The following is a 15,563-nucleotide window of genomic DNA, read 5'->3' as shown; positions in this document are numbered from 1 at the left end:
TGCCAAAATGATTCTAGAATAAACCACAAAAAAAGGCACATTGTTCTTTTGCTCTTATGACCCAAAATATCCACAAAACACTCATTTTCCCTTGACAGGATGTCAGTCCACATCAGACCCACATTTATTTAAACTGAGTGAAACAGTGCATATTTACAGTAGTGAGATGAAAAAATACAAGCAATTAAAAAAAAACTGTTGAACTGGATGTGATGGACTCCTCCCTCATTTGGATTTCTTGAGAACTTAATCATCCTTAGCCATGGGTCGCAGGCGAGAACTTGGACGGCCTGAATTTCATCTCAGTCAGAGGAATAGACGAGTCTTTACCTTTCCAATCTATCCATATAATGCCCTGTATGGGATGAAGCACGGCCTCATTGAATTCTGTTTTGTGAATGGGTAAAGACAGAGAGCCAAAAAAGGTCCAGTAGCAGTTTTCCTTACCTGATTATTAGTGTTAATTCCATAAAGCCCATTGAGGTTGGTTTTGTAGCAGTTTTTATACCACCAGCCTCCCATGTAGGCCCGAGAACAGTGGATCCCCAAAGAGTCAGGGTCCTTATCCCGGGTTGAGAATGGACGCCCATTGTGATACCTCATTGAGTCACCTGTCCAGGAGGGATTTTATGTTGTCTACAGTGAAATTGTCTTCATTGATGCATGTTTAAGTGAAATATTTTACCTGCTGTTCCTATGTATCCAGACACTGTAAGAGCAAAATCATTCTCCTCCGAATCAATGGAAAAGTTGGCATAGTGAGCGTAAGCTGTTTCATTTCCCGATCGCAGGTCTACTCTCAAACTCACGGGACCAATGCTAGTCAAGTTATGCAGAATTTCATTTCCTTTTTTTTTGGAGGTTGGAGAGAAAAAAACGTGTTAATACTTCCCTTAGCACTAAGTGGGATTTATGTTTCATTTGGGAATATCCAAATAAGCTTTAAATGTACTCTACCGAGCCAGAATTCTTCACTGAGATTTCCAAAGCCAGCTGTGTATTCATTCCAGGTTCGGTAGAAATCTGTCTTTCCATTCACTCTTCTTTGGAATACCTAAAAAGAAAATCCCCCCCCACCACACACACACACACACACACACACACACACAAACAAATTTTGTATTAATGTCTTTTGTTAGTCAAGTTGTTTAAATGAGTCATTGTGTTTAACCGTCCAGCCGCCTCCATCAGTCTCCATGTCGCAGTAGACTCTTAAGACCGGGCCCTCCTTCCCTTGAGGGTAGATGTTGACCTCCCCTGATTGAAGAGCTCCATTGAGCAGCTCCTGAGAACACTCAGTTGGGTAGGGGAAACGCAGCTTCCCTATAAAATAGGTGTAGAGTTAAGATAGAGTCTGATTCCTGAAGTGAATTGATCAAGTCTGGTTCCAGGTTTACCTGTGATGAACTCGGTGGTCACAATGGATGTGAAATGTCCATCTCGCTCACCTTCTACTAGAACATTATAGCGTGACATTGGTAGTAGCCCTGTCAGTTTATACTCAGTGATGGTGGGCTCCAGGATTAGCTCCTATTATAAACAAATAGAAAATACAAATCTTTTGGATTCATGTATTTGTTTGGAAATAATATTGACTGATTGTGACTCACCATTGCTACTTCTCCTACCACTTGGTAGATCAATCTATAGCTGTGATAAACCACAGTAGAACTTTTCCAAACAATCATAGCAGAGCGAGCACCCACTTCGCTGGCTTTGACGACTTTAAAGGAATAAACAAATAGCCAAATATTAAACTGCCGTGATTCAACCCTTACAGTAGTATACCATGTACTAACCATTGGCAGTGGTAAAAGATGTTGTAATGGCTAAACTTTGAAGACTGTCCTTCTGGCTCAGGACTTTGACGGTGTACACAGTGCCTCTCTGCAGGCCTCTCAGTTGGTGCTCCAGTGAGTTTCCAGACACCATCACTGTCACAGTCACGTTAGGCACTGTGGCAAGCAGAATCACTTAGCTGATTTTGGACTCAAAATGAATGGATACTGTAGTTACTGCAGTTCTGGAACTCACTCTTGGAAGACTCATAGCTGATAATGAAACGGTCTACTTTGCCTAGGCTCGGAGTCCATTGCAGCACAGCTCTGGTATCGGTTACATTGATAGCTTTGAGGTGGGCTGGCGGTGCTGGTACTGGAGATGTGAAAGAAAATACAGTTACTGTACAAAATTTGCATTACTTTCCAGTGGGAGAGTTTGTAAATGGAACTTGTGTTGTACCTGTGGTAATAATGGACACAAGGCTATCACTCTGGACTTTGCCTTGTTTTGTAGTAACAGTTACTATGTAGGATGATCCAGCAGACAATTTTGAAAGAACAACATGAGTCTGCTGGGTGTCCAGGTTCATTGAATGGGTCTCACCTAGATAGGGAAAGCACAAATAATACAACAATTACGGTACTGCAAGAGTGAACTCATTTCCAGGTTCTGCACTTTTTAACACACCCGTGATAATGTGAGTGTAGGTGACCATGTAGCCTGTGATTGTTGACTTTGGTTTGGTCCAAGAGACCACCAGTGAGGTCTCAGTTATGTTGCTGAAAACCATATCAATGGCTGGCTCAGGACCTGAATGAGAAAGATAAGGCACTTAGTAAATTTCACAGACTCTAGTAATAATTGTGTGAATTATGCTTTTACCTGTATTTGCAACAACTTTGTGAATCTTTGATCGTTTGTGCACTGCTATACCATATATGTACAGGACATAGCGCGTGTTAGTACGGAGATTACTGAATTCGACTGATCGTACGTTGCCAGGCACAACCAGCATGATCCTCTTGGTTTCCGATTTTCTTCTTGAGGCAACAACTTTACTTGATGAGGAGGAGGTGCTCTCCTTCAGAACCTGAACCTCCATTGTATTCTTTGAGAAATGTGCATCGTTTTCTTCCAAAAACTCTTCTTCAAGCTCCTGATATTCTTCATCGGCATCTGTTTGGGGCTCTCTTCTAATTACTGTGAAGTTCTTGAACATTCCTTGTGGTGCTGACCATGAGAGGATAAAGCTGTGGGATGAGATGTTCACAATCTTGACAGACCCTAATCCTCCTATCCTCGTGACAATTTTCAAAGAACTGCCTTGGGTACTTGTTTGGGTTTGGGAAACACGAGATTTGTCTGAAGTGACTGTAAGAGAGCCGTTCCCTGTGTCCTGGCTCTTCATCGTGTTATCGATGGAATCCACAGTTGTAATGTGTCCTTTTCCAATTTTGCCATCAGCAGAGTGCACTGTTGTGATTTGCTTCCCTTGTCCAGTTTTGAGAGAATCAGTGTCAACAGAATGGACAGTTGTAGCATGTTTGCCTTGTAAAATCTTGCCATCACCAGAGTGCAGAGTACTTCTCCCTTGTTCAGTTTTGCCACCTTCATTGTGCCTCGTTGTGGAATCTATGAATTGCCCAGTTTTGCCATCTACAGAATGCACTGCTATGGTATCACTTTCTGTTGCAATCTTGCTGGTATCTGTTTTTCTTTCCACATCAGAGTCCAAAATTGTAGTATGCGTACCCTGTCCATTCTTGCCATTAAATGAATGCACAATTTCAGTATGTCTTCCCTGTGCATTCTTCCTATTAGAAGACTGCACAATAACACTGCCTTGTCCAGTCTTGCCATTAACAGAATGCTCTCCTACGGTATCTTTCCCTTTTCCAGTTTTCCTCTGATCTGTGTTTCTGTCAATGGGGTAATTTGTTGTTGTAATCTGTTTGCCTTGTTGAATCTTACGATCAACCGTGTGCACGGTTGAAGTATGCCTGTCTTGTCCAGTCTTTTGGTGAAAGGTTTGAGTCGTTTTGACTTTACCCGAACTACTTCCATCTTTCTTTCTGTTATTGTCAGTCTGTACAGTGGTAGTATGTCTGCCTTGTTCAGTCTTGGCATCAACAGAATGAACTTTTACAGTATCCCTTCCTCTCGCGGTCTTGCTGGCATCTGTGTTTCCAATATTGACAGAGGGCAATGTTGCTGCATCCTTGTCCTTGACAGTCTTGCTTACATTGAGTTTTCTGTCATGAACCACTGATGCAGAATTGTGGAAAGCTTTACCATCTGTTATCAAATTTTTCCCTTTTCCATGTTTGGTAGTTTCTCTATTTACATTTTCAACAGAAGGCAGGTTTGTGGTACTTATCTGTTTTCCAGTTTTTCCATCAGCCTTAACCTTTCTAATTTGTCCTGATTCTGATGGTTCAGATGAATGCTTTTCAATGACTGTGGATTGGTCCTTGGTGTGCTTTTGGGCTAATGTTTTGTTTGTTGCAACATTCCTGCTAAGAATTCTTACAAGTTTTGTTGTTCCATTTGAAGTTGTGACATCAGCCTGGGTTACATTAACTTGAGGTTCATCTTTGAGATGGTCAGATTTTGAATATGGTCTCCCTGGAGTTCCTTCCTTGGCAAGTTTAGACGCCATGGTTTTTGAAGCCAACACCACAGCCTGACCTTTTCTGGCTTCCTCGTGCTTTCTGCCTTGATGCTTCAGGAAAAGTTGGCCAACGGTTGTCTTTGTGGAACTTTCTATTGTCAATTTCTTAACAGAAGCATCTGGGTTAATTTGTACCTTTGCAAGAGGTAATTTAGCAGTAGTGGCTAACTTCGATTTAATGTCTCTCTCCTTGGCATCATACTGCTTTTTCTGATCCTTTTTCTCCATTTGCAACTGTTCTCCGATTTTTGTTGTGTTCTGTGTGTTTTCCTTGATAGTGGTTAAATCTTTGTTCACACTTTGGACTTTTGTGTTGATATTTGCTTTTATTATCCCTTTGGTTTCTTCTGGAATTACAGAGCAAATGGGTCATTATTAGAAGTTTTACTTAAGGTCATTGCATCTAGTCTTGTTTATGCACTTAGTCAATGAAACAAGCACTTACTTTTTTGGCATGCTGCTCCGTGAGCACAGTTTCTGCAATCTGGGCCCATGAAACCATCCTGGCAGAAGCATTTTCCTTTTTGACATTCTCCATTGCCGTTACAATCATTTGGACAATTTGCAGAACATGGACCTGGGAAGGGGACAAATCAAATTGTTTTACATGAAAATGCAAAGATACCATAAAAGTCTAGAGAAATAACCTTACATTTGTCCTTCAGCAGAGACATTTCTCTCTCGAGCTTGGCTAAGCGTCCTTTAAGGTCACCTATCTCGCTCTCACAGTTTCCAGCACAGGCACCGGGCATCAAATTAATCTTGTGTGTCATTACCAGTGGAGTACCAGGTTTCAGGCTCACTTCATGCACTTTAGTGTTGCTTGATTCACAGTCCTTGGTTATGCCCACATTGAGTGGCTGTGCACTGGCAGTCTTTAATTTGGTATTACTGGGAGCCTTATTTACAGATGGCTGATTTGCTGCAGCTAATGCGCTATCCTTGACAACAGAAATCTCATGTGCATTTTGGTCTTTGAGCTGAGGTTTGTCTTTTGTGTTCTTCACATCGCCGTTAGAGGGAGATTTGGCCACAATAGAAGGATCAGCAAAGGCCGTGGGCTGGGGTTTTGCAATTGCTGATGTATTTGCTGCAGAAACCTTAGAATGTGTAGGAGTATGAACTGTTGAATTTGACTTAACTTTGGAGTTCTTCAAATCTTTAACTGCTCCAGTCTGATGATCGGAGCCCATGGTCTTCTCTTTGACAGCTACAGAACCATTGGTGGTTGATGCCTTAGTTGGAGTTGAAAGAGTAATCTTGACTGTGTGTGTTGGCTTTTCTTTATGGTTTTTTACTTCTGCAGCGGAGGGAGATTTCTCTACAACAGTCTGATTAGCAGAGGGTTCAGAGTTGATTTTGTTGGTTCCACCGGCTAACTTTGTGGATATCGACTGAATATTTTGAACTCCAGTTGGGCCAGGCTTAACTTTGGCAATCTTTCCATTCGTGGCCGAAGGAAATTTCTCTGATGCAGTCTGATTTACAAAAACTTGAAGTTTATCTTTAGTAGTTTTAGTGCTGTTGACTGATGCTGACCTTGTGGATGTTGGCTGATTATTCAGGGTTCCAGTAGGTCCAGAATTGTCCTTTGTAACCTTTATATCACCAGCTGTTGTGGATTTACCTAAGCTTGTTTTAGTAACTGACACTATGGGCTTGTCTTTTCTGGTTCTGGTGCTCGCTGTCGCGTTTATCACTGGGGGTTTTTGGTTGGGGAGAGGAGTAGGTAAAACGGTTTGATTGGTGTTTAGATTTAGAGTGGGCCGACTGGTCAGTTTGATGGAAGTAGGGTTGGTTTTTGGTACAGTTAAAGCCCCGTTGGTTTTAGTCAACGTATTTCCTGTGGCATTTTTCTTCTGATTGGTGGTGGTTTGAAGTGAGGCGAATGGGGTCAGAAGGAGGAGAAGTCCTAGTGTAAACAACATTTTGAGTCAGTAAACACAGATTGACTTTGGAAAGTCTTTCTGTATGTTATCCTCAAGACTATGAACTCCTTATGAGGGGATGGTCCAGCTTTTACCTATAAAGAAAAGAAAATGATTCATCAGTTATTTTCAGTTGATAGACAGATTGAATATTTTGATCGGCATACATGCTTCTTTCTTTCATTCATGATTATGAAAAAAAATCAATGAATAAGAGCTTATTATTAAACGCACCTTTTATTAAAACTAATATTGCTTTTTCAAATATAGTCTAAAGTAAACACTTGCTGACAAAATGGGACTGTGTTCTGACCATCATCCATAATAGTTAATTCATCTGCTTGGCCAGACCAACCTAGATGTTTTTGAGCAGGAAGGAAGTTGGATGGTGAAACCAAGTGAAAGACTAACAGAGTGTGACTGTATAGAACTGTGGCACATTGTATGCATCTCACTTTACAGAAGCTTACACAAACCTTGGCAACCACAAATAATAAAAATCACACATATAGGTTATAACGTTGACCGCAATCAATGAAATATTTGTTAATATCTAAAGTAGGACAAAAAACTACAATACACAATGACCTACATTTTGTCTTCAGGGATTAAGAGCATGCACTTCTTAAAAGAAGTTGACCTCACTGAAGAGCCCCATTTTCAATTACATTGTATTTTGCAAATTTGGAAAGATTTTTATTTATTTATTTATTTTGAAGTATTCCAAAAAAGACCAGTATAACCGTAATGGCTTAGTACAAAACATTGGTGTAGTAGCAAAAAATATATGAATTCCATGTTGATTTCTGCCAAATTTGTTAATGGTCATCCACAAAGTATGTCCACACATTATATGCAAGATTTCACCAGTAGAATGCAGATTGACAGCTAAAATACATTAATACATAAAAATAAAGGCACATACCTGATTGATGTTTTTTCTATCGTATCTTTATTTTTCTCCATCCATTTGATTGTAAAGTGGTACACAGACTAGAAAAAGAAAAGTGGCAAGGGATAAAGTTCGCTCCTACTTAAGGGACCCCCACTCTTGTCCCCCAACTCCTCCTCTCAGTGGTCCCACTCCCATAACCACCATTGAAAATATTTGAACTTGACAAAAAAATAGGTAAATTTCCACCGACTTAAATTTTTTATACATGATTTTTTTGGTATTGTAATCTCTGAATTGGGGCCCTCTCTAATGTAATTCAGAACTGAAGCATTTATGTTTACATCATATATATTAAATTATTTGGTTCCAGAACTTTGTTTTTAACTTGAAAATGTTCTAAGTAGAGGATACCTTTAAATGTAAATTCTCAAATTAATTCCACAATCCTCACACAAGTACCAGCTAAACCTTGCACAATTGATCAGTGTCCCAATTTTGTATGAAAGATGTGAGAAACACACACAAATTAGAGAAAATAATAAGATTTTTTTTCTAAAATTCTTAAAATGAATGACAAGCATACGAGCATCTATCCGTGCTGAAACATGATATGCACACGTGCATTAACTTATGAACTGACAGCGCCAGAAAGCCGTCCACTTTGTAGTACATTTTAGACTTTTGTGACGCGTCACAATTTTAGTGTTTTAATTAATAAGGGGAATAACAATCATTTATAATGTGTGTGTGTGTGTATATATATATATATATATATATATATATATATATATATATATATATATATATATATATATATATATATATATATATATATATATATATATATATATATATATATATATATATATATATATATATATATATATATATATATATATATATATATATATATATATATATATATATATATATATATATATATATATATATATATATATATATATATATATATATATATATATATATATATATATATATATATATATATAAAAAGATAATTTAATATATTTATATATATAGGGTGCAAGAGCATGATGTGGCATGAGTTACACAAATACACAAGCGCGCACACATGTACGCCATCCATATACACGATATTGATTTAGTGAATGTCCGGTGTTAGAGTCATGATTCAGCTGAAATACCTAACATAACACTGCACGCATTCAGAGGGCACTCTGGGGGGACAGCAACCTTCTCGCAATATGAATCGGCCGTCTGTTGGCATTAATGAGATGTAACTACGCCACAGTTATGTAAGAGACCAAATATCCAGCACTTTTTAAGGAATGCTCTGTGGAGACTCTGCATCTTGGACCAAAATGGCCACCCACATTCCCCCTTTTGTAAACCACATGAAGACAAGTTAAACCGGACGGGTGTCAGTGACTTCTGCAGAGGTGCAACATGTCCAACTATTCCCACATGCAAGCAAACCTGTTGATAAAACAGACATGACCATTGAGCGCATTCAAAAAGTAAATTCGGCTTTACACAGCATGTTGTAATGCACCCAATAAAAAGTTAAGAAAGATTGAACTCTTTCATCTTCCGTGCCGAGCATCCTCGTAAGGGTTGCAAGGGTTGCTGGAGCTTATCCCAGCTGACTTCGGGTGAAAGGCAGTTGACAGGACCAGGAGACTGTTTCATCTATTTATCCACAATAGGTGATACATGCCTGATGGCCATTCATAGCTTATACTTAGAAAAAAGAGGACTCACATTCTCATTCACACCTCTGCACTATTTAGAGTCTTCAATGTTTTGGGAGTGTGGGAGGAAGCTGAGTACACTGAGAAACTCCACACACAGGTTCTATCCGAGAACTGTGACGCATATGTTGAGGTTGTTGTTGTGTTTTCAGCCTCATAATGTGCTACTCTTTTACCATAAAGCCATACTGTTTGTTATAACACAAGCAGAATGTGGTTTTACAATGTGTGGCTGAAAATATCAGGCACATCCCCTGCAAAGAAATTACCCAGCTAAACTGTGACGTTTTTACAAATTTCATCAGTACAAACACATCTCGATACAAGCAAAATCAGTTTTTTTTTGTTGGGATGTTTTAGACTTTGTTCTCATAATAATCAGGATGGTCATTTTCTTCTATGACTTGGAGAACACTACATAGTATTTCTTTTTTCAAACTATTGTCAGACATTTTTCCACAAAATATGAGCCCATTTGAGACAAACTCAAGATAAGAACAACTGATCTGGGTATTATTTATACATAGCCTTCACTTGGCAAGGTAGTGTGGTACTAGTCTTTACATAATGACGCCATTTTTACTGCAATGCTGCTTTAGATATGGAAGGCCATGAGCATTCAATGTTGTTTTTTTGGCCTTGCTTAGTTGTAGTGATGAGTGCAAGCACAGAATTCCAACTATTAATAATAGTAGCAAGAGCACACATTTTTGTTGTAAAATAGAAGGAGCAAATACATGTGAGTACTTACTATGAAAGACTGTGCTTTTGGAGTACAACTGGAAAATAAATACAATTTTTATGAACACAATATATAACAAAGGACATTTTGGTCATTTCAAACATTTAACTTATTATTAATGTTATTATTATTGATGTTGTTGGAAGAGTAATGGATTTTTTTTAATCTCCTCAACAATTTACAGTATTACTACGTTAAAAACGATTCAAATTGTACATTTTGCCCTCATTTTCCTTTAGCATTTACAAATTCAATTAACTTGTTTAGATTCTTGCCTGCTGAGCCACAGCATATTGATGGAATTTTTGCTTTTTCTATGTGCCAAGAAGGTAGCCACTGACTCACTGGCTTTGCAGGTGACTAACCTTTCAGCTTTGGCTAGTTTTTCTGGCATAAATCCTCTCTAGCTTCAAATGTAATGAAATGTCCAATGGTCAGAGCCAAGGACAGAGAAGCCATTGATGGGTCTACATTGAAGTGATGCTCAAGTCCTCCCATGTTGCTTACATTGGTCTGGGTCTCTGAGATTAGAATAATATCTGCACATAAGCGCTTCCTTGTTCCTCATTCCGCCGCTGCTTTCGGGTTCTTTCTGCCTGTTGTTTTCTTTGGTTACCTTTAATGCTCTTGATACATACAGTCAAATGCAGCTTTAAAAAGAAGGTGATGACATATTCTGGACCACAAAGGGTTAAAGAGGGGATTATTTAGCCCAAAATACCCCCGGTCCACATCACCTTGAGTGAGACCATTAACATTTGATGTAGACATTCTGTGTTAGTCTGAAAGACACTTCATCTCTCTCCTTTTTATCCTCCATCACGTAACAGAGGTTAGCGGGCAGGCCACTTGCAACTTTAAGGGTGACTGTGTGGGAGCACAGAGACCCCTCTCAGTGGCTTTACGCCGGCGAGGCCAATGAAAGAAAAAAAAAAGCTTGAAAATAAATAAATATATCCAGCTGGAAAGCTAAACCAAACCAGTTCACCAAACTCAGTCAATTTATTTGCAGGGAGATGACAGTGAATGCATCTCATTTTACGAATTAAAGATTTTCTAAGCAACACTGAGCTATACATTTTACCCTATCATATTTTTTTTTACAAAATAATAATTTGCAAATGATAATATGATAAATAAATATTTCACCTATCCTATGGAAATATTTCAAATTCGTTTGTTCAATGTACATTAGCTTAATGTAACCCTTAAAGTATTAAGGAAATATGGAAAACAAAATAACGAAATAAATACATAAATAAACAAATAACATTGGGGAAAGCATATAAGAATCCTTGAGAAGGGACCAGAGAATCATATAATACTATATACGGGTACTGTAGTATGTACTAATGTTGGGTAGGAAAATTATGTAATTTAGATCATGTTTTTGTATTAAAATAAAAGCAATGAAAATAACTTATAGATTGGTCAGATAAGGCTAACGGATATGATTAGTCAAGTTAAAATATTTTGGGAAGTAGTAGATAGGAAGTACCAAGTTGCTATCTGTGTGATTCAGGCTTTTATGGAGGTCAGAAGTATTTAGTATCTAGATTTTTTTTCAAAAATTATATCAGTACAGTATTAAAAGAATGACGCACACTTTTTGCTTGTTCAACTGTTTGATTTGTGTATACTAGTGTATTACATGTACAGAAATATAATAATACTACTACTAATAATAATAGGGCTAGGAAAAATCTCAAAAACTTTACGTATAGTTATTTGTCTGTGAACTTTTATGGATCTCTTATAAGTAACGCTTCAAGTGACCTGGTCTTCTATGCCACTTTACTCTGTTTGGTACCAGAATTGCATTGTAAATTCTTTTGTTAAATGTGGAGTTGTTAAGATTTTTCTTAGCCCTATTATTATTAATAGCAGTAGTATTGTTATTATTATTAGCATTAATTATATATTGTCATGTAATTATATATTAGATAATTATTTACTCTGTTTGGTACCAGAATTACTTTGAGTTTTGGTGTTAATATGCATGATCCCTTATTTTCTTTAGGCTATTTTTAAGTTTAACTCGCAGTTCACGGCCGTGTCCTGCTACATTTGGTCAATTGCATCTGTTTTCAGTAGCCCAGAAATCTTCTTCTTGCATTGTTTACATTGCAGATGAATGGGGGCTTTTACTTATGCCAACTGGAAGCAAGCACACCCCCCACTCCACCCCATCACACACACACTCACACACAGGAGTGGAGAACTACTAATACTCTTCAGGAGGTCCTAAATCTCCAAGTCACAAACATGGTGAGGAGTTTGACGTCAGTGATGTCCAGTACGGCAGATTCTTGGCTACACACAAAAAAAACAACCTGTAATTATAACATTTAAAGGCCTCATTTTATTTATTTATTTTTAAAAAGTGTTAGTGTAATCCCCCCATTAAAATACTAAATTTAGAATTTGCAGACAATGGAATTGCCTGATATTAAATCTAATCCTGGGTTAAACTGTTATCTTCATAAAACCTTTCATATATGTACTCACACGACGGTGTGTTAAAGTTTGCAGCAGTAGAAATCCATCTAAACAGCGCCACTTAGTGATAATGGAATGTACATATGGATAGGGTAATTCCATAGGGTGTAAAAAAGTTACAGTAAATTCACTTTCTCACCTGTGTTCAACAGAGACCTGCGTTCTGTCTTCTACTCTATAAAGTATAAAAAAATAATTTTCAAGAATTATACTTACAGCATGTAGTGATGATACTGTAAAGTGGGGGGCCGCATCTGTGGAGTTTAGGCCTCTAGAAGTAAAAAAAAATCCCGACTTTTACAATTTTTATTGCTATGTATATATTTTGGGTTGATATAATGTTAAAAATAAAAAATAATACAAATTATTTTCGAGTATTCTGAAAATGAGCAGTGCAGCCTCGGTTTAGAGTGGCACGGGAGCCCAGTGGTTAGTGCGTCTGCCTCACAGTTCTGAGGTTCGAGGGTTCGATTCCAGGTTTCTCCTCACTGTGTGGAGTTTGCATGTTCTTATGGATGTGTGTGGGTTTTCTTCAGGTACTCTGGTTTCTTCCCATATCCCAAATATGTAGATTTGTCTGGTTGAACTTGCTAGATTGCCCCAAAGTATGAGTATGAGCGGGAATGGTAGTCCTTTGTCTCCTTGTGCCCTGCGATTGGCTGGCCACCAATTTAGGGTGTCCGCTGCTTGGTGCCCGGAGTTAGCTGGGTCAGATTCCCTCACCTCACCCTTGTGAGGATGGGCGGTTCAGAAAATGAATGAATTAATGTACTACTAGTTAAATTAATTGGATTCTATTGATTTTTTTTTCCAGTGCAGTGTGAGGTACTATGGCTTCCATATCTAGTGGCTATTGAGGAAGAAAACATGACAAAGTTAGAAAAAGAATTATCTACATGCATTCTATGATTGGTCCTTGAATATCTTATCTGCAAAATCACCACCTAGTGAATACAAAATGAAATTAGTTGCCATCTTGCATTACTTGACTCCATTCTTTAATTATATTTAACAAATCACAGAAGAGTCCCAGAGCGCAACTTGTTGGATGTCATGTAATTAATTTCTTACAACTTCCTTCATTGTGGGATAGAAAGTAAGCTTAATGATGATGATGAATAGACTCCATACAAATGTTATTGTGTGATAAAATATTTAAAAGTCACTTCAATCATAATCATTCTAAATTGTAGTTCTTCCTTGAGTAGACCGTCACAGAAGGAATGCATAAGTCAGAGACAGGGGCCTGATGTCCATCCACAACTCCTGAAAGTAGAGTACAAGAATTGCGTTTGGACAATCAGCTCCTGAATCTCAGTCAAAGTATCCTGTTGTCCCCACAGTGGACACTGCAGTGGCCTGAAAAAAAAAAATACGTGGGAAAAGGTTTAAGATTTTTGGCTCCAAAGTCAGATAATAAAAGAAGAATCAGGTTACAATTAAAGATTTTGTTTAAAAAATAATTGAATTGCTAAGTAACAAACAAAAAGTCATTAAAAAAATACTTACAGCATGAACATTCAATCAAGCATTCTGATGATAGTCCCAGTTATTGCTTATGTAGGTTAATAAGTTCTAAGCAGCTTTTAGTGAAAGTGGTTTAAGTCCACACACACTCCTGCGCATCCGATCTCAAGCGCTGTCCGCTCCGTTTGTCTCCTCTTGAGCCCCTCTCTGCAGCTTCCCATCTATCCATCTCATTTCATGCAGGAGCGGGGTTACCTAAGAGACTGGGCCTCAAAGGAGAAAATCTCCTTTTTTCTACAATTAGCTGAGAAAGTGACAGAAGGAAAAAAGGGGAGGGGTACGTGGCGATGGAGGCGCAAACCAGCAGAAGAAAGGAATGACGTTATTGTGCGTGACAGGTACCAAGATGTGAAGTTAAAGGGAAATAATCTCAAGTTTTAGCAATAATGAAGTTGGAAACAAAAGATTAGAAGGATCATCCAACCAATTGATTCAAAAATACATGTTGTTTTGCAAAATTATCTCTTTTAATGTCAGGAAATGAACAAAAAAATACTGCTATTATTTATATGTAGATTATAAGCAAAGTGCAGTTCAGTCAAAGTTTTATCTTACAAATTAGATTACATTTATTTTCAACCACATCTAATGGTGTGGCCTGTAAATGGGATTAATCCAAACTAGGCAGCATAACACTATTGCGAGCTAAAGTGCCCATTGCCTTCATCTTCAAAGATGCAGAGGGAGTGCCCACTGAGTTACCATGGGGAGCCATACACAAAAGGGTGTGGCGTGGGAATGTCCCCCAGAGGTCAGGAGTGAGGGTGAAGAGGTCAGAGGTCAGAGCCAGCTGGACAGCACACAAGAGGAAAGGAGGGTGAGAAAAGATGGTGAACGGGGGCTGGGGTGGAGACGGTCCTCAAACGCCCAAAGTGAACCCAAAGGGACATTAACATTGAACTGATGGGAGGCTCGGTGACCACAGCCTATTGACAGGGAAACTAAGCTATGACACACTCATGCGTAATGGACCGTGGTAATTGACAAATGACAAGAAGCTCATTGGAGATGCAAAAAAAAAAAAAAAAAAAAAAACGGCCTTCCACATGCCGAATACGATTACAAGCTTGTTGGGATTAAGTGAAATGATACCAAAGTTCTAAATTCTATGATTTAAAATAGAGATGTAACATTCACAAAATGCAAATCACAACATATGCAGACGTACCAAGTAGTATTTGTCCCTTTTAATACATTTTTTTTTAATCTGGACAATCCTAGTACTTGTGAATGGATAAGCAGCTGGCACATTTTTTTAATGCTCATTACATGCATTCCATGTAATTTTATGCTTTTGTGAGTAAAGTGTGAGGTATTGTTTCATTTTCTTATATGGGTGATAATAACAGTAGGATTTTTCATTAATTTCATTTAAGAACCTGCAATCTATTAAATGCACACTAAGAACATGTTGTTTTTAGAGAGATTTTAAACATTTTATGATGAATAGATGGATTATAGAGTAAACAAACAGAGAGATCCATAGAATTTTATTATTTTAAAAAAGTATTCAATTTCAGATGTTCTAAACCGTTCTTTTTCTCTTTTTTCATGTTTATACTTCCATAATGGTATTTTCACCTCTGTTTTATACTTAAACAAGTAATAATTTAGTAAATATGGCTTCATTTAAAACAAAAATAAAGTTATAAACATGCATGATATATTCATGTGATTCTATAACTCCCTCTTTAAATTATCATTTAACTTAATAGACATGTAATACTGTTAAACTTATGATTGTCAACAACCAAAACAATAAGAATCTGTGAAGATGGAACAGCCA

At 37.8% G+C, this 15,563-nt stretch overlaps 1 protein-coding gene across 1 annotated transcript; it reads right to left on the bottom strand.

The window, feature by feature from the left end:
* Window positions 1-98: 98 nt before the first annotated feature.
* Window positions 99-7,386, bottom strand: LOC144199957 (uncharacterized). Its single transcript, XM_077721864.1, has 15 exons — window positions 7,307-7,386; window positions 5,106-6,476; window positions 4,899-5,030; window positions 2,665-4,800; window positions 2,470-2,592; window positions 2,242-2,385; window positions 2,035-2,154; window positions 1,800-1,955; window positions 1,611-1,723; window positions 1,398-1,530; window positions 1,172-1,323; window positions 958-1,054; window positions 686-847; window positions 448-611; window positions 99-355 (listed from the first exon to the last, which is right to left on the bottom strand). Exons 2-15 carry the CDS (start codon window positions 6,379-6,381, stop codon window positions 257-259), a joined length of 5,007 nt encoding a protein of 1,668 aa, XP_077577990.1. The 5' UTR covers window positions 6,382-6,476; window positions 7,307-7,386; the 3' UTR covers window positions 99-256.
* Between the last annotated feature and the right edge of the window lie 8,177 nt (window positions 7,387-15,563).

Source organism: Stigmatopora nigra, chromosome 7 (assembly GCF_051989575.1).
Source record: "Stigmatopora nigra isolate UIUO_SnigA chromosome 7, RoL_Snig_1.1, whole genome shotgun sequence".
Taxonomy (NCBI): domain Eukaryota; kingdom Metazoa; phylum Chordata; class Actinopteri; order Syngnathiformes; family Syngnathidae; genus Stigmatopora; species Stigmatopora nigra.
Note: the sequence above shows the minus strand (reverse complement) of the source record. Positions and strands in the feature narration are given on the sequence as shown.

Coding starts and splice junctions, on each gene's coding strand:
- LOC144199957 (XM_077721864.1), bottom strand. CDS start 6,381: ATGTTGTTTACACTAGGACTTCTCCTCCTTCTGACCCCATTCGCCTCA. Junction 5,031..5,105: donor GTCTCTGCTGAAGGACAAAT/GTAAGGTTATTT, acceptor TCCCCTTCCCAG/GTCCATGTTCTGCAAATTGT. Junction 1,956..2,034: donor CAGCTATGAGTCTTCCAAGA/GTGAGTTCCAGA, acceptor TGCTTGCCACAG/TGCCTAACGTGACTGTGACA.